The 22,953-nt window shown below is 41.8% G+C and overlaps 2 protein-coding genes across 6 annotated transcripts; both read right to left on the minus strand.

The window, feature by feature from the left end:
• Positions 1 to 539: 539 nt before the first annotated feature.
• Positions 540 to 15,714, minus strand: immt (inner membrane protein, mitochondrial (mitofilin)). 4 transcript variants are annotated; one of them, XM_084353649.1, is made up of 14 exons: positions 15,383 to 15,714; positions 14,226 to 14,290; positions 13,142 to 13,331; positions 11,895 to 12,027; positions 10,551 to 10,640; positions 10,020 to 10,181; positions 8,479 to 8,612; positions 6,837 to 6,940; positions 5,825 to 5,960; positions 4,216 to 4,345; positions 3,877 to 4,100; positions 3,545 to 3,676; positions 2,445 to 2,574; positions 540 to 1,628 (listed from the first exon to the last, which is right to left on the minus strand). In XM_084353649.1, the coding sequence occupies exons 1-14, from the start codon at positions 15,422 to 15,424 to the stop codon at positions 1,021 to 1,023; spliced, it is 2,280 nt and encodes a 759-aa protein (XP_084209775.1). In that variant the 5' UTR covers positions 15,425 to 15,714; the 3' UTR covers positions 540 to 1,020. The 4 variants fall into 4 exon arrangements, with proteins under 4 accessions (XP_084209775.1, XP_084209774.1, XP_084209773.1 ...); XM_084353648.1 differs by having other exon boundaries at positions 13,142 to 13,334; positions 15,383 to 15,713; XM_084353647.1 differs by having other exon boundaries at positions 14,226 to 14,293; positions 15,383 to 15,713.
• A 989-nt stretch (positions 15,715 to 16,703) lies between these two features.
• slbp (stem-loop histone mRNA binding protein) lies at positions 16,704 to 22,667 on the minus strand. 2 transcript variants are annotated; one of them, XM_084353651.1, is made up of 8 exons: positions 22,438 to 22,667; positions 20,681 to 20,824; positions 20,266 to 20,379; positions 20,083 to 20,148; positions 19,791 to 19,913; positions 17,988 to 18,143; positions 17,751 to 17,859; positions 16,704 to 17,438 (listed from the first exon to the last, which is right to left on the minus strand). In XM_084353651.1, exons 1-8 carry the CDS (start codon positions 22,494 to 22,496, stop codon positions 17,367 to 17,369), a joined length of 843 nt encoding a protein of 280 aa, XP_084209777.1. In that variant the 5' UTR covers positions 22,497 to 22,667; the 3' UTR covers positions 16,704 to 17,366. The 2 variants fall into 2 exon arrangements, with proteins under 2 accessions (XP_084209777.1, XP_084209776.1); XM_084353650.1 differs by having other exon boundaries at positions 20,083 to 20,154; positions 22,438 to 22,666.
• Between the last annotated feature and the right edge of the window lie 286 nt (positions 22,668 to 22,953).

Consider the following 22,953-nt stretch of genomic DNA (forward strand, 5'->3'; position numbering starts at 1 on the left):
AATCAATAATGTGCTTTTACAGATCAGTGCTGAGGTCTTCACTTTCCCCATTGTAGTGTTTGTGGCTCAGTCTGATGTGTGTATCAAACAGGCCCTATTAATGAAAAATCAATCATAATCACTCAGAAGAAGTTAAGAGGCCATGCTACAAAGAACATTGAGTCACACAACGTTCTATAATCACCTAAATTGATCCTTCAAGTTACTGTATGTATGTTTTTGATCCAGCAGATTTGGTCACATTTTCAGAAGAACTATAATAAATTCAATATTGAACCAAACTTCATGAATGTTTTTTTTATGACAAAGTAGTTTGTGTTCCACTCGTTCCATCGCAGAAAAATGAGAGCTGAAGAAATCATTGGAACTCAAGTCTGCCATGAAACACGTGTTCTTTGGACGTAAACTTTTGACCACGACAGAAGCACACACTGACATTCTGCTGTTCAACTGCAGCTGGTTATCTTTGAATATTCATCACTTGAAATGCAGTCCTTTCAACAGTAGTAAGGGACGAATTAAGACGTCTACCACTCGCATTCTTGTTGATGATTTATTGTAATGTGCAGTATTGACAAAAATAAAATGCAGCATGATAAATTCTTTAATCAATGATAGGATTCATTTTTCATGCCAAAATGACCAGAAATAAATAGCTGTACTAAACCTGCAGGCCTGAATTAACAAGAGTAGATTGAGAGGGTGCATTAAATCATATTTTTTTTTACAAATTACGACCCACAGTGACTTAGTGCTTCATTACAAAGAAACTTATGTTGCATCTTAACATCCATCACTTGGTTAACTTCAGTTAACATAAAAGGAATACAACAGTGAAAAGGGGGTATGTGAGTATCAAGCACTCTTCCTGTGAATCAAAGGTGAGTATAGCCACCGACCTCCACAGAGATGTAAGCTACAACCACTACCAAGCTACCTTTCAAGCCTAAAGTGGGCAACTACTTGACACTGGAAAGAGATTTTCCTTTAAGGATTACAAGGCTAAATGAGAGTGGCAGCCTATGGAGCCTGGGTGGTTCCTAACCCCACAGCATTTGCGTAAGCAGACAGCAAGCTGACTACCTGCCTGGTTTCCAGTGTGAGTCTGGCCTCAGACAGCCAGTCCTCCACCACTCTCCTGGCCTCTCCTCTCATCTGGTTCACCAGTTTAGCTGCCAGCTCCAGATCTCCATGCTCTAAGCAGAAGGTTGCATATGCTAGAAGCTTGAACGGGTCTAAATCCTCACTGCTCAACTGGGCAGGTGGGGCCTTTTGTTTATCCTCAAACAGAAGTGCAGCTTGAAGGTAGGACAAGAAATATTGGTACAAGGAGTTGTGAGATTCGTCAACGAGGGCAACCCGGCGTGCCAGCGATCGTAGAGAGTTGAAGCGGGCACGGAGAGAGGCCTCACTGTACACGCCGCGGTGCAGGGACTCTTCTGGGAGAGCTGATGACAGAGCCAAGGCAAAGTCGTTGTCGTGGCAGCTGTCTCGCACAGCCTGAACAGCGCCCTCTAGAGGCACGGTGGGGGAATCAGCATCAGCAGTCTTTAAAGTGTAGTTGAGAGCCTCCACAGAGAGCCAGAGCTGGTGAGCCTTCCGGGCCTCCTCCTCTGCTACCACATGGCCTGAATTCAAGAGACAGGAAGGTGTTTACACGACAGGGTTTAACAGAGTACGAGATGTGACATCAAGAGACCGTATTCCACTTTTCAAAGCACCTATTCTGAGCTAGGTCCATACCTTAACATACTAAAAGATCGAAATGACTCACTACACCACTGAACGCTGTCTACAAGCTGCCTACAACTTGGCTGTGCTCTGACCTCTGCTGGTCGAAAGGTTTAAGTCTGTTCAATCTCTGACCACACCAGTTTATTGCTAAAACAAGATGTTAGTTCAATTAGTTCAGTCTCAACTAATTAACACTTAATATTAATGCTACTCAACCCTTTTTCGGGTGTTACCAAGTAACGTACATTTACCAAAGTACTGAACTTTAAATAAAAAGTTGAGGTACTTGAACTTTATTTGAATATTTACGTATTCTACTATTTTATACTCCGCTACATTTCAATGGAAAATATTGTACTTGAAGGAGAGGGAAGGCTAACGTTTGACCAATGATCATACTTGTTTTAATGACTGGTCTATCTCCTCTACTTCGGTACTATGGCGAGAGTTACACCTTACTCCCCAGAGGAAACAGAATTGAATTTTTAGCCTTTATTTTTAGCGGTTATTTCATGACTCTGGACTGTGTGTGTGAATTTTGGATGTGTGGAAGAATAATAATTAATATTAGACTCAGATCAATCTTGTCAGCCTGCAGAGAGATCTAAATGATCAATTTAGTTAAGCTGCTGTGCCTCAGGCCTAAATGTGCACAGCGAATCGCTGCAGGTAATGTAATTAATATTTTGGTGTGTGCATGTTTATCTTACTGTCAATAGCCTCCTCCATCCCCTTCAGTCTTGCGTATGCAGTGTTCATATCCAAAGTGAAGCTATCAAGTTGCTCCTGGCTCAGCTGACGGTAGTGGGTCTCCTGCTCCAGCAACTTACTGCCCAGGACCTGAACACAGACCACAGCAGAGCTTCAAAGGAATGTTTGACAGACTTTAAGAGACATGAACCACAACAAGCAAGTAGTATCCTATTTGACATATTTTCAACTGAAAAATGGTACAAAGAGAATATATTTAATGTTTAACCTCATCAACTTAATTGATTATTGTAAGTATTTACTTATTGTGAATTTGATGCTGGCCACCAACTGCCTTCTTGATGGAGGCCTGGTGCAGGCTTAACCATCAGATGTCACGTGTGGGCTTTTAGACCATGTCTTTCCAACTGAGCTGCCCCACTGTGACGTTAGTTATCTCCTGGGTTAGGGTTATTCAATATTATCACACTATATTTGCATTTTTGTTTTTAAACTCAAGAATAATTATGAAAACAAATTGAACAGTCTTCTGCCCCTTTGAACAAAATGAGGGGGAGGCAGAGTGCATTTCACACTAGACTTAATTTTTTGACGGCCAATTTGTCCATTAATATTACAGAATTCAGTCCATATAAAACAGGACATATTTAAAAAAACAAAAAAACAATTGATGCTTGGGGCACACACTCAAAAGTGGATCAGACTTTTAATATGACGATGCTGACCATACTGTCGTCACCATCTTGTTGCTACTATTTACATTAACCCAGAAGCACATTTAAAAGTGTTTATGCATATTTGTTTATAAGTAACTGTATATATTTTTAATGTTTGTGTCACACAAAGAAGTTCACAAACATTCATTTCGTGATACAAGTCATAATGTATAATGACAAATAAATCACCTTGAATTTGGTTATTTAACATGCTATTCATTAATGAATTCCAGCAGGACATTTTAGCCGTTCCTATTTCCATTCGGCCAATACAGGCCAACATCAAACCTGGCTGGGAGGCTCAACAACCCACATAAGCTTGACACAGTGTCTCAAGTTTTTTGCGGGCAGTGTTTTGTAGAATTGTAGAAATGTTTGGACACCTGCTCAGCGTCAGCTCTCAGCTCCTGCTCCTGGACTTTGAGGACATCTTGGACGTGGTCTGTGTGAGCAGCCGCCTGACGCCGGAGCTGAGTCCTCATCTCTGCCTCCATCACTTCCCTTAACTCAGACAGCTACACCCACACCCACACCCACACACACACACACACACACACACACACACAGACACACAGACACACACACACACTTAATTAATCCTTGCTGCTGGAACAGTCACATTGATAACTGATAACTGTTAACTTGGTAACTTCCAGTCATCTCCTGGCATGGACATAGAGCAAGGTCAGCAAACCACCTCCTCTCCCCTCCATACCTTCCTCTCCTGCTCCAGCCGGGACTCCTCCTTGACATGCTGCAGGGAAGTGTTGACAGCTTTCTCCAGGGCTTTCTGGTCCTCCAGCTTCTGCTGCTCAAGTGCTGCATCAATGTGTATCTGTTCTCTGACTCTCTGCTCGGCAAGCTCTCGATTCAGCTGGTCAAGACGACGATGTGCATGGGCAATCAGGGCATTCAGGTCATCTGTTGACAGTTTACCAGCTGACAGAAAAATAGGAACAAAATTATTTACCTTTACAACTTCAGGTGTTTTCGTGTCCTAATTCTATCTCATGTACTAACAGTATAGTGCGCGTGTGCATGTGTAAGGTCTTACTGAGCCCCTTCCAGTTGGCCTGGATCTCTGGAGTGAGGCTGCTTACTTCCCTCTGGAACTGTTGTTTAGCTTCATTCACCAGTTCACTGTACTGGGAGACAATCTTTGCTTCAGACTCTGCAGAGTGCACCTACACACACACACACACACACACACACACACACACACACACACACACACACACACACAGACACAGAGTTTAGCAGTTTTATGTACTGGCAAGCAGAACTGCCAATATCCTTAAAAACAATAAAAGCACAGGGACATTATTTTTGTTGAGCAGTCATAAGCTGCTATGGGAGCTGAACTAACGGTTAACCACCGTCAATAAATTCGACCAATTTCACATGTCGGCCGACAGCAGTAAACCCCAATTAGCAGCCTGCAGGCCCGATCTGGAGAGCCACACGTCTGGCCCACGCCGACTCAGTGACACTTTGCACTTTGCCTTAATGTGAAATTAAGTGCATGTGGCTCTGCTTTGATTTGACCTCATCGTTTGACCCTCGCCCTTTTGTGCGTGTACACGAACATGCTGCGCGCTCTCTACGTCTTCCACTCTGCCTCTAGTAGACAGCACCCCTCACCAGTTAGTCAGCCGCCGGTCATCAGAGTGAATGAGAACCAGTAGGTCTCAGATAATTAATAAACCAAGAACAACATGGCCATCGTGAAGAAGTGCAATGTCAACCAGGAGAACCGTCAGTTGAAATCTGACTGGACTGATCACACCAATGATAAACCATCAGGCTTAATATGGATACAGACTGTGGCTCTGAGCAAAGCAGACAAGCTAAAGCAGCACTTCAACACTACCCTACAAAAAAGATCTGTGCAAACACAAAATAACATGCTAACATCGTACAAGCAGTCCGGTTCTACTATGAATAAATCAACATTGGCTCAAGAAAGCACAACAGCTGCATCATTGCAGGCTGAATATCTGGTTGAGTCGCAGGCAGTCGGGAAGCCAGGAACGAGCTACAGCCAATGAGAGCAGACACTCCTCTCCTCATCAGCATAGTACTCTGAGCCAGGTCTCATCATGCAGCCTGTACGGAGCAGGCGCAATGATGGCTGATGGTTCCTTTTCAGTATTTGTACCCATGTTGTCCTCACTGAACCACATTACAAGCAGGCAGTTTTACGTTTTGAGTGCAAAATTAGTCTCATCTGTCAGCTAGGAAAAAAAACTAGTTACATTCTGATGATGTGACATTTGTTGGGCTCTGTAACAAAAAACAAATTAAAAAAAACCAACACGTTTTCTTACATCTGGAGAAGATGTTGTAGGTCAGCACATCTCCGCAGCACTACAGCAGCTTACACATTTTACCTTTATCAAACAACTGCATTACATTGATATTATTTTAAGGCTTTAACGCACAACCCTACTCTTGGACAGAGGCAGGCTAGCTGTTTGCCAATGTGTCCAGTCTTGATGCAAAATGAAGCTAACTGGCTGCAGCTTCATATATATTGGTGAGATTGAGAGTGGCATCAGTCTGAACATTACTCTCTTAGCAAGAAAGCAGCAAATTAATCTTCAATTATATTTTGAAGTCTTTTCATCTGATCTCTGCACATAATGTACAAACAGTGTCCTCACCTTAGTGACCACTTTGTCCAGGTCCACCACCATGTTATGGAGATTCTCCTCTGCTGCTAAAACCAGCGGGCGAACAGAAGCAACCTTCAACCCTTTAGACTTGTCAATCTCTGACTTGAGACCGTCCAAAGCTTCACTACAGGGAGAGAGACACAGGATGGTTTAGGGGAGGAAGGAGACAGTCTGAGAAGAAAACAGCTGCAAAATATTGAAGTGAGTCAGGGTAATGTTTACGATGGGAACACAGGCTTATTCTAAGTGCTGTATTGTATTGTATTGTATGATAAGCAACTGGACATGTTTCAGTTTCTTTAAGACGTTTCACCTCTCAACCAAGAAGCTTCTTCAGTTCCATTCAGGTTCCCTCCCCAGACAGCTTAACAACCATTCACCCCTGGGCTCACCTAGCCTTAGCAACCCACATGAAAGCCGGTTGGGTCAGCGACTCACAAGTGGCCTTAACGACTCTGAAACTCAGAGCTCACACGTGTCCTTAACGACTCTGTAAGGTCACACCCACATAGAGTTTAAAAGGGGGGGTGGGAGGGAGTCATGCTATGCTGGGTCGAGGGGAAGTCTGAACAAGTGAGTCTTGAGTCTTTTGATAAAATCCCCTATCACTATATATGAAAAATGTATAGAGCCAATCAAATACCTGACAAATCAAGGAACAGAGCCCCCCAAAACTCTGACACTGTCATTAAGCCCCAACTCTAACCCACTGATCTGAAACACACCACAATGGTTTAATAAAGCCAAGGCAACCACATTGTGTATTGGAAATGGCACATCTCCAATGGCAGACATATTGTGACATCTTCAAAGCCCTAATGTGATCATCACTTCTTTCAAATGATTCTTACAGCCGAAGTTCAGGGATGCTCTTGTCTGAAATTAGAAGCAGCTTCCCGAACAACAAAAGATCAAATTCTTATTATAAAAACTGAGATGGAACAAAACAACAAAACACTGTGTGTGTGCATGTGTGTATGCGGTTCGACATAAGTCTTACTTAGCTTTCAGCAGAGCAGTTTCAGCATCAGTCACAGCACAAGTTCTATCAGCAAGAGCAGCTTCAAGCTCTTTCCACTGGGCTGACTTCTCCTGCGGGGGAACCTGGATTCATAGTAAGAGTAATCACTCTACTGCCAAATGATTATGCAGCACAGGAAGTACTGGCAAGAACTTTTGTGGTTAGGTATAGATGATTTAATCACCAATAACTCTTATGGCCATTAGGTGCCAAAAACTAGAGATACGCTGATTGGGAACGGAATCAGCCAGTTTGCATGATCGGCCACGACTCGTGACCATACAGTGTCAGATGTATCCAGTTCAGTGCCAGTTAGACACACTCTGCCCGCCCCCCAATGAGACTGACAGTTGGTACGGACAGAAAGGAACAACATATTTAGTTATTTACCTAATTTATGTGCTATCGTTTGATTTCAGCTCAGTGTTTGCTGGGTTTCTGCTGACATTTACGGTCGCTCTGAGAGCTTTCTCTACTCTCCTGTGCTGTCTGTGTTTCACTGTGGGAGCCACAGAGGCACAGAGTGCAGCATTGACAGGGACGTTACTCGAGCTGACAACAAGGGTTGCTGTTTAAGATCTGTTGCACCCGTTTTATTTTGGGAAAGTAAAACATTGTAGCTGTGGTTTATAACTTGGGCCTATTCTTTGACGATATATTCAAATAACAACACCGATGCTCCAACGTCTCATCCAGAGTGGCCTACTTTTTATTCTGCTCACATCAACTGCAGCACTTAAAGATTTATTCCGTTTGTACCTTTCACAAACAACAGTACTGCATATGCCAGTATACACTATGTAAATGCCTATAAAGGCGAACTTAAATTCACTTAGACAGTTTCACCAACAGGACACTTCATATAATAGCTCACAGCATGTTAGATAAAGTGAGAGAGTTATACGACAATTCATTTTCAGTTGGGTTCTGTCCAGTACTGGAGCACTTCATTCTGAGATTTGTTTGAGTGAGAGGAAGGTCCTGTAACCTGGTGCAGAAAATGTTATATAACAGTATAGGATTTGTTGTAAACATAAAATTGAATTTTCCATTTAAGGAAAGTTTAAAAAAATGTTTGTGTATGCTGTAAATACTAGTACTTAGAAAGAAAGGAAAATAGAAATGGCATTCTACCATCGTCATCATTAGAGCTGCACAATTAATCGCAAAATAATCTAAATCGCGATATGACTAAGTGCAATATCCAAATCGCACAACTGCAATTTTATAAAAAGGCAGGATGTGTCACAAAACAGTGTTTTAATGAAATGTTATAGCGCTGCAGAGACACTCTGGCCTACAAAGCTTGTTCTCCAGATGAAATAAAACAAGTTTGTTTGGCAGAGACCGGAAAAATGCCACATCGGCATGATTTTACTAGCTTTTCAGTGACAATGAAAATTGTGATATAAAATTTAATCATCCATAATAATCATAAATTATATCCCAATCTCAATATCTGCCAAAATAATTGCAATATCACTTTCTGACCATATCGTACAGCCCTTCATCATCATTGTTCCGTTTTTGCAACAAATTAAATTTTGTTACTTTCAGCACAAAATTAATTTATTACCATTTGTCAAAAAATGATTTGGGTCAGTGTCAGTGTGTACTGTACCTCTGCTTCCATAGCCTCCTTCAGTTTGAGTGTGTGCCGTGTGATGGCCTGCAGGGCTGCTTCCTGCGCTCCAATGGCCTGCAATGTAGCTTTAGCTGTGTTGGCCAGTGAGTCTTCAAGACTGGCTGATACAGCTGCAAAACAGTCAGACAGGAAAGATCAGAGGCTGACAGAGTGTAGAGCAGGGTGTAGAGTAGAAGGAGAGCATCCAGAGTGTATGCAAAGGAGTGTTCATATCTAAGAGGGGTAGCTACACAATGCTCAATTAGTACATTCAACTCAAACTGACAATAGACAACTTTTTTGCTTTAACTCATCATTCTGAAGTAAATACTGATTGCACAGTGTAATGGCTAGAGAAAAATAACACATCCGTGAATAGAATGCAAATGTATGCTATTCAGTCTGCCAATGGGCTGGATTTCTCCTGCAAAATGAAGGTTGAATTCAGCACTAAGGAAGTGCTTCTGCCATTGCCCAACCAAAACAGGAAGAGGCACTGTTTTCTCCGATCACTATCCCCAGGTAACGGTGGAACAACTGGAATAACAGTGGAAACTCTACACTGCAAAAGAAAAAGAAGCTGCTGATGGAGGAGGCAAAGACGGTGAAGGGAGAGAGTGATAGAAACTGAGGTAAAACACGAGTGAATGGACAGACAGTCACTCGGTGAACTGTGTTTTCTCTTACCGCTGGGACAGGAGACAGTTCGAACCCAGCATTCTTATACTAGAACAGTAAGTAACAAAACCTGCCTGCTTATTAATTCAACAGCGAGTGTAAGTCTGTCTTTTCACAGCACTGAGATCAGGGTGCAAATTGAGATTCTTCTGGGTGTGTTATGTTTTGGACAACAGCCAGGCCGCAAGCAGTAGCCATGTTGCTAACGTTGTCTTTGCAACAGCAGTGCCAATAGCAATACCACTAGGAGGGTGGTGTCTGTTTCAGCTTTAATTTGACTAGTTACTTGAAAAGCAACATTAGATTTGTTTGTTTGTTTTCAATGATTTGCCAATGAAGGAAGTGTAATGTAACGTATGACCGCTTGCTTGCGTTGCTTTACCTCATGTCAGTTGGGATTTATCACAGCTACTGTACAGTCCCAAGAACTCTAATGTCCAAAGTATCCCAGACTAAACACGGCAAAAGAAAGAATACGAAGGCCACACTGCCAGCTCAGATAGGACAGTCTCACCACTTTAAAAAGGTAAATGAAGGGATTGGTTTACGAGTTGGGGGGTGTCTTATGGAGGGGTGTGTGTGTGATAACCTCCTCTGATAGTGACAGTAAGTTATGAAGGAAACATGCAGGTAGAAATTATGAAAAAATGTGTAGAAGAAAGCAGATATGTCTGCACACACAGATAAATATGTTTTTCCACCACCTCTATTAAAATGTTATATTATGAACAGTTTATTATATAATAGCATAAACTGATTCGAGTATTTCCCATTAACCATATGACCGATTATCCTATACAGTGCGTTTGTGTGTGTGTGTGTGTGTGTGTGTGTGTGTGTTGTTGTTGTTGTCAGCCTACATGTTAGGATTTCCTGTTCCTCCTGGTCTTGTTGAGCCAGTCTAGCTGTCACTTCTTCTACTGGACGTTCTTTCAGTGGTTCTGTTGCTGCAAGAGACTCTGTGTCGGGATGAACCACTGCTGTCACCGGGGTTTCCTCATGGTCATGGCATTCCTTGCACTCTGGAAACAACATGGACACACACTCATAGACACAATGTAAACTTATGTCCTCTACCATAGCAATCCAGTAATGTGACACCTACACACTGCAGAACCACAGACACCTCGCTAGATTGTATGTGAAGTACAGGTGTATTTTGTGATTTAACCTCTAGGAGTTCTACATTCAACGGCTCTACTGATACAATATCTACAGCTCCCAGAGACCGTCACTGAGTCAGTACCAACCCACTGTCAACTGTAATGATCAAATAAATATATTTTTCTACCTAACTGATACATACATTTATCCATGTGTTAACTTTAATATCCAAAGAGCTTTTACTTTCAGATATCAGAGTGTGGACAGGTGCAGCTCGATGATATTACCTCTGACTGCTGCTTCAGTGTCACATGGAGCAGGGACTGATGGGACCTCGCTTATGGCTGAGATAATATGAGTCGCCTCTGCTGAAGCCTCTGGATGGGACACAAATTCAGAATGACACATGCAGTTTGTGAGGTTGCACATATGTGAGCCTGTGTAACAAAACCTAACGTGTAGACCTTTGATGGGCTCTTGAACAAATCAAAGGAACACAATGCTGGATGCTATGCACTAACCAAAGAAAGTGATGAGATCACTGTAAACACTGCATTTCTGAAATCATAGTAAAATAATTTGGCTTTGAGATTCTGGATTTTGTTGCAGAAGGTCTAAAGAGTTATATTATGTTCATTTTTAACATTTTGGGATTCCTTCTTTGTGCTTGAACAAGACTGAAAAAACGCCAATCGTAAAGCTAAAGAAGGCCAAAACAGACTAAGACAAACATACCTCTTTGTTGAAAAGGAAAACTAATCAATTGCCAAAATATTTGCCAATTATTTTACTGTGATCGATTAAAGGACTCAAGGGCAACACACATCATCGGTGGATGATATTCGTAAAAACATCCACATCCATTGTTTTCTAAGAGCTGCTGAGAGGACTCCCCTTTCATACACCTGTCCACTCTAGCGTCACACTGGAGGATGTCCAACAGCTGCTGGGCAGGGGCACCTGGGGGTGCACACGATCACAGCGGCCTCTCTCGGTTAGCCAAAAATCACACATAAATGTTTTTTACATGTTCTTTTTATCTATTCTTTCTTTTAGTGACCTTGTTTTTATGGGTCTTGTCTGCTGAATGTTGTTGTTTAGGAGAACAATGTTTTGCTATGGATGCCAAGTGTGTTTTATGAAAGTGAGATAAAGAACTCCAGCTCAGGATATCAGAAAAACTGAAAAGCTCTTGAAATCAAACCCATCTTCAAGAATGGAGACACATTTGATCCCAACAACTACAGAGGCATCTGGGTTAGTACTAACCTGGGGAAATTATTTGGCAGTATTCTAAATGACTTCATCATTGAGGAGAGTGTCGTAAGCGAAAGTCAGACTCTCAGAGAGAGACAGGCTCTCCACGACACTGTCCGTGTGTGTTGCCCTTAATTGTTTGGGCTCTAACCTCTAGAGTACGGGACAGGAGCACAGCATTCTACAGCAAAACTCAAGTGACAGAAGACAGCTTACCCTGAGAAACCTCTGAGGGTGCATACAAACAACAGAGTGCAGTAAAACATTGACATTTCAACAAAACTCAAATTCATCATTTATACACTATATAATAACTATATCACTATATAATAAGATCTCATGGCTCAGTCTTTCTCCCTTGTTTCCATACGTACCCTCGATGCTCTGTGTTGGGACAGGACTTGTCTCGGTGGCTGGACTCTCTGCCGCCTCCCTCACCTTTTTCTCTGACTTGGTTTTGGCCTTCATCTGTTTTTCCATCATTGAGGGAGGCTGTGCCAACTCCATCTAAACAGCAGCAACAGCAGCCATTTTAACTGAGGCTTGAGAGTCTCAAAATGTTTTTGTAAAAAGTCTCATCTGACAATCATTTCTGCACAAAGTCTGTGATTTAGATGTTTTAGGCATAGAACAAAAGCAAGTGAGGGTGCTTGATTGGCCGATAGTTTGGGTGGTGGTCTCTATAAAGGCCCGTCAGAAGAGCTTATCAGACGAGTCAAGAAGACTGTTTCTTTACTTGCGGCTAAAATGCCATAGCATAGCAGTGCTTGAGACTGCTTGAGCACTGATTACAACAGAGCACTTCACAAGCTGTCACTATAGGGCTCAACTAGGGCTACCCAGGTCCTACATGGATTTTTTTAAAGAAAAATTAATTTGCAAAGTTCTATTCAATTTATGGCACATTGTAAGATCCTATAGCTGCAATCCAAATACTTTTTTAAGTCATAACTTCTTGAAGTTTGGCCCTCAGAGCTAAATATTTAGTGATTCTTTGTTTGTGTATTCTGAGCTTCACCAATTGTGTATTTTTCACTGGAATGGGTTGAAATCAACATCCAAGAGAACATAAGTAACCTTTGCAAAATTCATTCATTTAAATGGTTGTTGCTGAATGGTTACAGTAATCACATTAATAACAGGAAGTCAAGTCTAACAGCTTATCTTAGAAGCTGCTGGCTGAATGTTTCGTAGACTCAATTTACCTGAGACAGAAGAAAAGAGAACTGATTTTTACAGGTCAGAGCTTAGCTAATCTTGACAACCTGTCTGAGTGTCAGACCAGTCAATCAAAGGTGCAATCAAATACTTTCTACTTCCATTTGCAGTGAAATGCTGCACTGTAGAGTTGAGTAAAGAAAGGACTGAATTTTGACCCGCTTTTGTCTAGCTGGTACAATCTCTTAAAATATGCAAGGATGAGCCCTGAGAACAGATCGTACTCAGGATCACCTAGGGACGAGTGTAATTTAAAGTCATTGGATTTATTTACCAGCTCTGTTAAGGAGTGGGATTTTCTCTTTCACACCCTGTTGTATTTTTAAAACAGTCTCATCTAATGCAGAAGAGAATCCAGCTGACCTTAGCGCATAGTCAAAATATGCTGTGAACCAATCCTGACCTGTTTCTTGATGGGGAGGCTGTCATCTTGAGGAGCAGGTCCCAAAGCCAAACCAAACAGCTGGTCTGAGTATGGGACATTTTTCTCCACAGTTGCTCGGAACTTGTGGTCCCATGAGGCGTAGAGTACCGTACCTCCAATGCCACCGCCTACGGTCACCAGGCCGGCAGCAACCACTTTTGCAGCACCACTGCTGAAGAGGGCAGCAAACGATAGACATTAACCTGCGGTCCATATGTGTGTGTGACAATGGGCATATCCCAATTCCCTTTAATCCATGTTTGCCTCACTTGTGTCTTTTCCTTACGTCTTAAGCCCCTTTCACAGATGCACTGTATAGATTTATCCAGAGTTTACCCAGAGGAGCTGTATGTGTGAACTTAAATGTCTGCATTATTTGCCCCAGACTGGAGTGAATTCACAGCAAGCGAGTGGGCGTGTCAACGATGTGTAATCTCCCGTGTTAGTGCTGGTTTAATCAGCTGTAACACACACTCAAATATACACTGGGACATGCAAAAATGCAGTTTAAACTGCTCATCGTCAAAGTTCTGCGAAACATCTGTCCAGAGTATTTCCCCACACGGTCTCTCGTGCTTCCATATGGCCAGTTTTGTTGTTCAGGCCTACAGTTAACACAGATATATGCAAAATATTAAACTTGGGAGTGATACACTTAAGTTTAATCTGTTATCTGTCTTGAGTCTGGCATGAAACTCCAGTGATGATGTGATGCATCAGATCAGTCTGATCAGCTGATCTGATCTAACAGGGGGGAGTGTCCGCTGGTAAGACTTGTGTGAAGGCTGCTCTTGTGTATCCTCTCCATCGTTCCCCAGAGCACAGATGAGAGCTCTGGGACAACCCGCCAGGCGGTGGACCAGAACGATTCCCAGTTCAAGCAAGGACAGTGGGAGAGGAAATATCAAATAAGGGAACTGGAAATGTACCCAATGCCTTGCCATCATCAAGAGGGGTCAATTTAATGTGTGAGCTGCCCATATGACTCACTTGAAACTCTGCACAATTCATCTCTGAACAGTGTGTGTGTGTGTGTGTGTGTGTGTGTGTGTGCGTGTGTTACCCGGTATCTCTTGCAGTGTAGTGCCGGCAGTGTTGCACATTGTTCAACCGGGTTCTCCCGAAGTTCTTCTAGAGAGCAGGCACGATACGGAAACAGGGAGTGAGGAACAAAGTCAATATCAGACAGACAGCTAGTTCATGCAGTGTTGCTGCTTGACGTTACAGATGTATATAGACGTTGTGTAGATTAGGGGTGTGCCGACACAGATACAAATATATGGCTGTGTTACAGTCCAAAATGCAGTATCTGGTTTCCACGAATACACAATATCACCACAATCACAGTGTGACCTACATACAAAAAACATATTGTGATGTGTGCTCAACAGCTCAATCATACCACAGGCAGTATAACTGCGTTATATAGGCCTACTGTGTATTTCGTTCAGTACAGAGACAGCAGAGTATGCAAAGCATATTATCAGTTCATACAGACGCCAGTATTTACTTGTGTGTGCTTGTGCCTGTTTGTTAAACCTGAGCGGGCCATGTGATATCACTGGTCCCTCCTGGTAAACTGCAGGGCTCACTTAAGAAATATGACTGACAGGTCTGCAGTGAGCTGGGGCAGACGGTGGGTTCAACAGAAAACGTGGTTAGCTCAATCATCTCGCAGCTGACATGTACCAGATATGAACTTTTTTTTTTTTTTTTAAAGATTGAACCCAGCGGAAATGTTGCTGGCATTAGCCATATTTAAAAATGTTAATGTTAGTTTTTAACATGTTAGCTTCATGACACGTTTACTGACATGAAAAAAGGAGTGAGGTCGACAGTAGTGTGTGTTTGTGAGGTCGTAGATGAAGTGTGGCTTTACCTCCTAACTAGCTAGCTCATGTTCACTATCTTAGCTTTAGCTTGCTTATGGTTCAAATGTCAACGGCTGCATCTGTCATTGGAAGCTAACCAGCTAGCACCGACATTATGCGTTTTTCTTATCGGCTCTCTGGTGCCTACGTAAATAAAGAGCCGTGACCTGTTAGGATGTCGGGGCAGTTAGGAAGGATTTGAAGGTAAATGATCCAATCTTGTTCACAATAAAAAATCCGCTATGGCACCTTGAGCCAGGGTCACTGAATGACAACACGATACCGCCGACATGGTAACGTTAGCTCGCTGTAGTAAAGGAGTGGTTACTCGCGAACACACGAGTCTTACCCGGGCTGTGGCATTAGCTCCTCTCAGACAAGCCCTCAGCATGGTCCTCAGTCACCTTTCTTCTCAAATTTGAATCAAGTTAACCTTTACAGTAACAGTAAAGTTCAGTTCTCTTCTTTCCTCCTTTCCGTTCTCGTTTCCCTTCTCCTTCTACCTTCTAACTCAGGGAATTTAAACACTTGTGTGCGCAACACTGCCCCCCTCCGTCAAAAGCACAAACGTGCGTCTGTTAAACGCACCAAAAACAACCCTCCTGCCTCTGGTAATGTGATTGCTTATTGAGAAAACCCTTTCCCACGTTTGAAGTAGTTGAAGAGTCGGACTGAGCAAATGTTTCTCTACAGCTTATATAGACCTGCTTATGTTGCTTTATGTTGCTGTGATGATTGGAGGTTCTGTTTGCCTTTGATGCAAAGAATCAAAGCAAACTAGAACCTCCAATCATCATGCTGTCACACACACACACACACACACACACACACACACACACACACACACACACACACACACACACACAAGAAAGCACACATCTGGCTTGGAGTTACAGACACAGTTGTTGAAGCCATCTTATTTCTTCCACTTCTTTGGTTTCCTCAGTCAAGCACTGATCTTGTCCAGTTTGTCTTGGAAAAGGTTGTTCTGCTTCTCCACTTGGAGCTTGTCCATATAGATGCCAAGTACTTAATGTTTTCTCATTCTTTTTTTCTTCAGCTATGTAAGTGTTGTTGCATCCCTCAGTAAGCAACGTAACAACCTGAAGAACTGATAATGAACACTGCTCCTACTAGTTTGTTTTCTTCTTCACCCCTGACACCCAGCTTTTTTGGGGCTCAGCGGGAAACTATACATGTACTTTCATTACAGTACCCTTGAAAACTGTGTCATACCTAAACCTCATAACTGTCGATGTGCAACAAACTGAACTGCTTGGTGGAAACCACCACACCACACATCAGAGGAAACTAACCTTAACATTACCATTATTTCACTAATGTGAAAGAACATTTCTGTAGAGATCCTCACAACAAAAACGGCATAAAGGAATTATGCTCCTTAATGATGTCAGGTTACTTTCCATCATGAGGCATGAATTGCATTTTTAACCTTGTAAAGAATCGAGGTATAACATTTCATACCAGTGCTTTAATAAAACCTTACCCCGCAGGAGCAATAGACGTGAAATTGGTTTTGGTTCTCAGGTAAATTTACAGGGCTAGTCATCATAACAACACAACTGTTTTCATGGATCAATGGTGCGTTGAGTGTTTCTAATATAAAGCAGACACAATAATCATATATGGTCATAAAACACAATGAAACATTCAAGTTTGTTTTTTTTATTTGAAATTATTCACAGAGGAAACAGCAATAAGAAACAGTAACATTTGAATTAAAAAACAGCCTATGTAAAAACAAATCACAGCCCCACAAACTCAAGTAATTCTCCTTAGAACTTAAAATAATACACACAATGTTGTCAAAATGAATCATAAAGGGAAAATATGTTTGCCTTTGGTTTGCCTATTTCCGTTAAGCTACTAGGTTGAGTCAGTATTCTTGCAGTCTATTAAGCAAGTACGAGCAGGGTTTGATTTAACATTTGCACGACTGATGTCTGCTATAGCAGACCACAGATCAGTGCTACACCAAATCCTAAACCATGTAAACTGAATGAAACTTGAAACATGCAACGCAATGTAAAATCTTGCCATAATAGAAACCTCCCTGAGTAGATTAGTCATTTGTAAAACGTCCCAACCTACAAATTAAAAAGGACCGATATAAATGGAGAAAGAATAGTAAATATGTTCCAGTGCTGAACTAATAACTGCCAGCTAAGACGCACATTGTGATGCTGTGCAGATGCAGCGTTGCATCAAGCAGATCAAGTAGCTGGTACCTGGAACAGAGTCATTCTGGGTAACATAGACGGCAGCGAGGAGTAGACAAAAAACATTTGAGATGTATGTGAAGATGGGGAGAGCTACGCAATGTCAGGTTCTGTTGTGGTGTCTGTCTTCTGTACTTTAACTGGAGTACCCATACAGTCTTCACCCTGAGCAAGAGAGAACAAGCAATTATGGTCAATAAAAAAGCCTGTTTATGAAGCATTTTCCACACCACAGATTTACTACAACACGTAGATCGCACGTTGTATATCTGTATATTTCCGTCAAATAAACATAAGTAACATTTTTATTTGTAATTTCTGGCAGAAAACAGAAAATAGATTTCTTGGGGTTTTTAGTGCTATTAAAACTCAACTGTTTGTTAACTGTTTTCTCTGCAGTCACAAATGTGTTTGTTGTTGTTTCAGCTTTAGATGTGCTACAATTATTCTGAAAAAAAAAAAAAAAATCAAACTCACCTCCAATGAATGGTTGCGTGTTGTGAGAGAGGCTGGGGCACTCTCGCAGTCTGAAAGGGTTGGGAAGTCCAGCTCAATGTCCATTACATCATCAAGACCCAGCTCGTCACTGGAGGAAGGAACGACAAACACATGAACATGACTGACAGCTGATTGGGACTGTACAGAATGTGTACTGTCGGTTCTTCACAGGCTTCAGGTGACCTAAACCTTTTTGAAGGCCAAATATCTTCTTACATGTTATCGAGGACTTTGTCTTGGCTGTCCTCTGTTGGGGGGTCCCAGGCATGCAGTTTGACCTTCCACAGTTTGATCTGCTGGTCCCATGAGCGACGGCTGTACTTCCTGAACTTATTAGGAGTCTTTGGGTGAACACCGGGCTGACGCATGTGTCTGAAAACAAAATGGGGAAGTTAATACTTTGCAAATGGTAAATTACTCTTTGGAACATCATTAGACAGCACCAGCACCAAGACCTTCATTTCTTTCTCCTACAATAACCATCTGCCATGTGAAAACAATATTGTTGTAGATTACAACAAACTTGTAAGGCACTGCAGATGGATACATGTTTTGTTTTTGTAATGTTTATGTTTTGAAAACATGCAGCTTTTATTTTGTAGACTGCTGTAGTCCGATTGTTGGAGGGACTTTCTGAATAAACTGACCGAAGTACATAGTGGCAATTCACATTAAATCAACCGGTGCCAAATTTGGTATCTGAGTGTGCATCTTTACAATAACGCTATAGAGAGAGAGACAATTCCCTGCCAACTTGTTTTTTTTAGTATGAAATCAATAGATTATGAACTGCATACTATCGACAAGGAATTATTACAGTATGCATTCTTTGATTCCCGAATCGATTTTATATAACAAGCACCCAGCCCGCTAGCTTGACGCCAACACATAATGGGAATTCCCATTAACGCACTAACAGAGGAGGAACAAGCTCAAGGGGTCAAAACGCAATCTCAAAATTCCCAATCGATTTAAAATACAGCCACTGCTAGCGGACACGTTGCTTGCCAGGAGAGGGCAGCGCATATATACTGTGATGTTTTCTATTACATTTATTCTTATAGCACCAGGTTGATGAACAGGAAACGCTAAATGTAGCAGTTTACTTCAAAAAGTGATCTTTATATTTTATTTACCAGATTTATATAAAAAAAAAAGAAATAAAGCAGACATGATGCAACAACTGCTGCAAAAAGACCAATCCTTCAAACAGATTTCAACAATCAAAGTTACAAACTTGGTATTGGTAAATAGACTAATTGGGTCACTGTCAAGAATAATCAGTTCTGATCGATTCTATATTCTCTTGTGACAGCGATGATGATGATGCCTTATCGTTCAGGAGACATGCCATGTTGAAACCATAGAAACAAAACCTCTATTTAGTTTATTTGAATTTGTAGACAAGTGTATCAGGATGATGTGATAGGGCTGTACCGGACTCTGGATTTTATCATTTAATTCTCTCATCAGCTAACCACCATCACATGTTGACGGTTGAATGTTTTAAATAAAAATCATGCCCCACTGAAGACTGGCTCATCAACTTTTAGGGGGCAGCAATAGATGTGCCAGTGTTTTGTTTTCAGAATATATTTTCAACATAGATGAATATAACCATGTTATAACCATATAACGTCAAACACGAGTTTAACACTACAATTAGTCAGAAATGGCAAATTTTTATTGGAGACCCACTTAATTTCTCCCACTCAAATGACCACCTGTGGGTCCCGGGGACTGACTATATGGAAAACCTATCAACATCAGAACGAGTACTGGTACCTGGAATTTGGTAGCGATACCCAACAGCAACTTTTTCCGATATTTTACTCTCTCTGAATTTACAAAAATGTCCTTTCAGTTGTAAAAAAAACTCATCAGATATGACTGGCATTTTTTCAGGAGGAAGCAGCTGGAGAAACTGTTTTTACTCTGTGGACTTTACTTGACTTCAATATCTCGTGCTCATAATAGTTTCAAACCTGTGTGGTGTGCGTGTTTATGCTGTGGACCTACTTTGGGACTTCTTTGATGTATCGGTCGTAGGCCAGTGTGTTCTTGCCATAATTGATCTGTTTCTGTCGTCGTAGCAGCACGGCCTCATCCGTCTCCATGTTTTCTCCATCTCTGGAGTCACAGCTGCACGAGATAGACGGGGTCATCAAACACTGACACATGCAGACTCAACAAATTATCTTCATATTAATTGTCTGCAGCATGTTGACCTGCATTCAGAGAACAATGTTTAACCAGAAAATGAATATTGTAAGTTTAATTATCATAAAAGACAGAATGAGAGGTGACATACCTTCCAGAAGAGCCAGAGGAGGCCTTTCTCTCTCTCTGGGTGACCTCTGTACCCAGTATCCTCCTCCTGTAACTGAACACATACACTCAGTGAAGATTGGGAGTCTATCTCAATACATATAGTTTTGAATGACTTGAAGATAAAATCTAAGTCTAATCTAAAATACAAGCATATTTTGCTTACCGTTGCATGTCTCTTTGTACATCTCTCCTCATCTCATCATCGTCCACCTGGCTGCCCCAGTCATCCCGTCTATCACAGCGAGACACTGGGCCTGTGCCTTCGGGAGTGGTGAAACTATTAAGAAAACAAAAAGTGGTACATACCAGCACAGACAATTAGGGGATTAGGATTTTTTTGTTGCCACAGTGCCAGCAAATATAGTCTAATGTAGTTTAATAATGTGAGCTTTTTATTTTTGGCAATGGCATTTGTGCTTCAAAAGGTCATGAAAGCAATGATCATTTATGAAGATCATCTTGCTGAACGTACTGAAAGTATAAGTATACTATATAGTTTGTCACAGAGATTATTTCTGCAAAATCAGAGGGCGAGAACCAGGGCGATGCCAACTTCCACTGTTGGTATATACTCTTACCTGGCATGTCTTTTGTCAGAGTGGCTGTGGCTGGCGTCAGTGTGGCCACCGTTTCCCCTTTCACTACCATCAGCCTCTTTGTTGGCCCGCAGGCTGCCATCGACCCCTCTCTTCCTGCAGTGGGACCACCGGGACAGTCCATAGCTGCAACACAGGGAAGACACAACAAAGATTTGGGCTTTAACATACAAGCATATGTCCTCAATTTAAGAGATCTTCATGACAAGCAAATCAAGGAAGGGAACATTTCAACCCAGACCGAATCACCCAGTAGTCTACTAATACATTCTACTCCCTCCCCATGGGTGCTACCATTGTTGTGTGACCACAGAGACATGTTTTATGAGGTCAATGTCATAGATGGATGTGCTCTGAGTTCAAAAGTAGGAGTTCTGACTTCAAGTGTCCTTCCATTGTACTTTTTCTAGTAGGGGTAGAAGGTTCTGAGTTGTCTTGAATGCAGCATAATGCATGCAGCGCATCAGCTACCTGGTTAAGAAACAGGTTAACAATCTTTGTTACAGTGCAGCAGAGGGAAAACATTTTCATCCAGATAAGGTAACTTAGAAGAGTGTTTAGAGTTTAGAATAAGTACCACCAGGTTTTTCTTAACATCATCGGTTTATGAACCTTTAGTTAGTTTAAGTATCGTTAAGTTTAAGTGGGCTTTACAATAAGTCGATCTCTACCTCTGGGACCAGAATATATGCTACACAGCCATAACCTGGGCTAGATACAGTCCTCCTCACACCAGAGCTCTATGTAAGACAATGCAACATTTCCTTTTAAAAGTAGGGCTGAACAATTATAATCGATTTGTAATCAAAATCGCAATATGGGAAAGTGCGATATCCAAATCACAAGATGATGCCACTGTTAGAGTAAGGCTGAATGTGCGGCAGACAGCGCTTTAATGAGGTACTGTCCTGCTCTACAAATGTAAGAAAACATGTTTGTTTGCTACAGACTCCGACAGATGTCACATCGACAGACTTTAATAGCTTTTTAAGTGGAATTATAACTTGATGTAAATGATCATTCCCACTAATCGTGATGCAGCCGTATTTAAAAGCTTCTCCCGCCACTTACTCCTTACTTCCGTTTGTTCTGGCCGTCTGTTCATCCATTTATTATCTAGCCGGTGTCATGTTATGTACTGCTAAGTGTCGCGAAGCAGGCATTTAACTTCGGTAGTATCATGAGCAACGTTAACTAACGTTACAGTCAGCTAAACACCTGTCCTGTCCATTATATCCTGTCAAGGCGATTAACTAACTAACCCTTGAGTTATCCGCACACTCCGACCCGGCGCACAGCGCTCAGTGTTTAGCGCCTCTTTCTCAGCCTTTCTTCTCATGCCACACACAGCTGAACAGGCGGTGTCCCAATGTTACGAGAACACCCCGAACAGGAGCAACTTGTAACTAGATATAAATAGTAGAGTAGTAGTTAAACAAGCACTCGCAGCAAGAGGAGTGCCGTCGACAGCAAACATTTAAGCTATAGCTGTCTGTCCATGCTCCATTAACCATTAAGCCTGAATGTTTAAGCTGTATCCAGCGTTCGCTTGACTCATAACGTTAAAAACCAGAAGGTTAGATGTGCTTTGTAACAAGCAAAACATCCAGTTAACTTCCAGAGATATCAGGCGAAACAAGGACTTCAGCTACACCAACATAATGGACTGGGCACAATGGAAGCTCGTAACAACGATGTTTAAAGGAGGTGGAAGTACAACATTAAAATTAAACACTTACCTCTTTTTATGTTCGCCGTTGTCAGCGTCACGGTGTCTGCTTCTGGTCCAGTCCGACATTTTCTTGATAATGAGTGATAAAGTAGTCCTCCCTTGCTCTGGCTCCACAGATACAGACACCCGCCAACTGAAAGACGCGCGGAACCAAACAAGAGACGGTCAGGAAAGAGACGGCGGGAGGGCGGCACGCACTTCCTGTATCCGTGTCACGTGGGTTCCATTACTGGCCCGCCCCTTCAGGAGACTGGACAGGTCCCGAGTCTATTTATGTTAATGAGCCACACACACACGCGCGCACACACACATCTTTTCCAGAAACATTTATCCGGCTGTAATCTTGAAGACCAAACATTCTGAATTTCTGATTAATGATGTCAAAATACGATATGCATTAAAGTGTATGTAATGCCTTCATCAAACGTATTTATTATACTTTTTCTCATAAACAACTTATTGACTAGTAAAAGCTATGCTCAACTGGAAGACCTTGTGAGTTATGGATGAAGTTTATTATGTC

This window comes from Pagrus pagrus (assembly GCF_965226575.1).
Source record: "Pagrus pagrus genome assembly, chromosome: 5".
Lineage (NCBI taxonomy): Eukaryota > Metazoa > Chordata > Actinopteri > Spariformes > Sparidae > Pagrus > Pagrus pagrus.

Coding starts and splice junctions, on each gene's coding strand:
- slbp (XM_084353650.1), bottom strand. CDS start 22,496: ATGTCGGACTGGACCAGAAGCAGACACCGTGACGCTGACAACGGCGAA. Junction 20,155..20,265: donor GTACAAAGAGACATGCAACG/GTAAGCAAAATA, acceptor GTATGTGTTCAG/TTACAGGAGGAGGATACTGG. Junction 19,914..20,082: donor TCCTCTGGCTCTTCTGGAAG/GTATGTCACCTC, acceptor TATCTCGTGCAG/CTGTGACTCCAGAGATGGAG.
- immt (XM_084353646.1), bottom strand. CDS start 15,424: ATGCTGAGGGCTTGTCTGAGAGGAGCTAATGCCACAGCCCGG. Junction 8,613..10,019: donor GGAACAGGAAATCCTAACAT/GTAGGCTGACAA, acceptor ACTGTTTTGCAG/CTGTATCAGCCAGTCTTGAA. Junction 3,677..3,876: donor GGCTGGAGCAGGAGAGGAAG/GTATGGAGGGGA, acceptor GTGTGGGTGTAG/CTGTCTGAGTTAAGGGAAGT.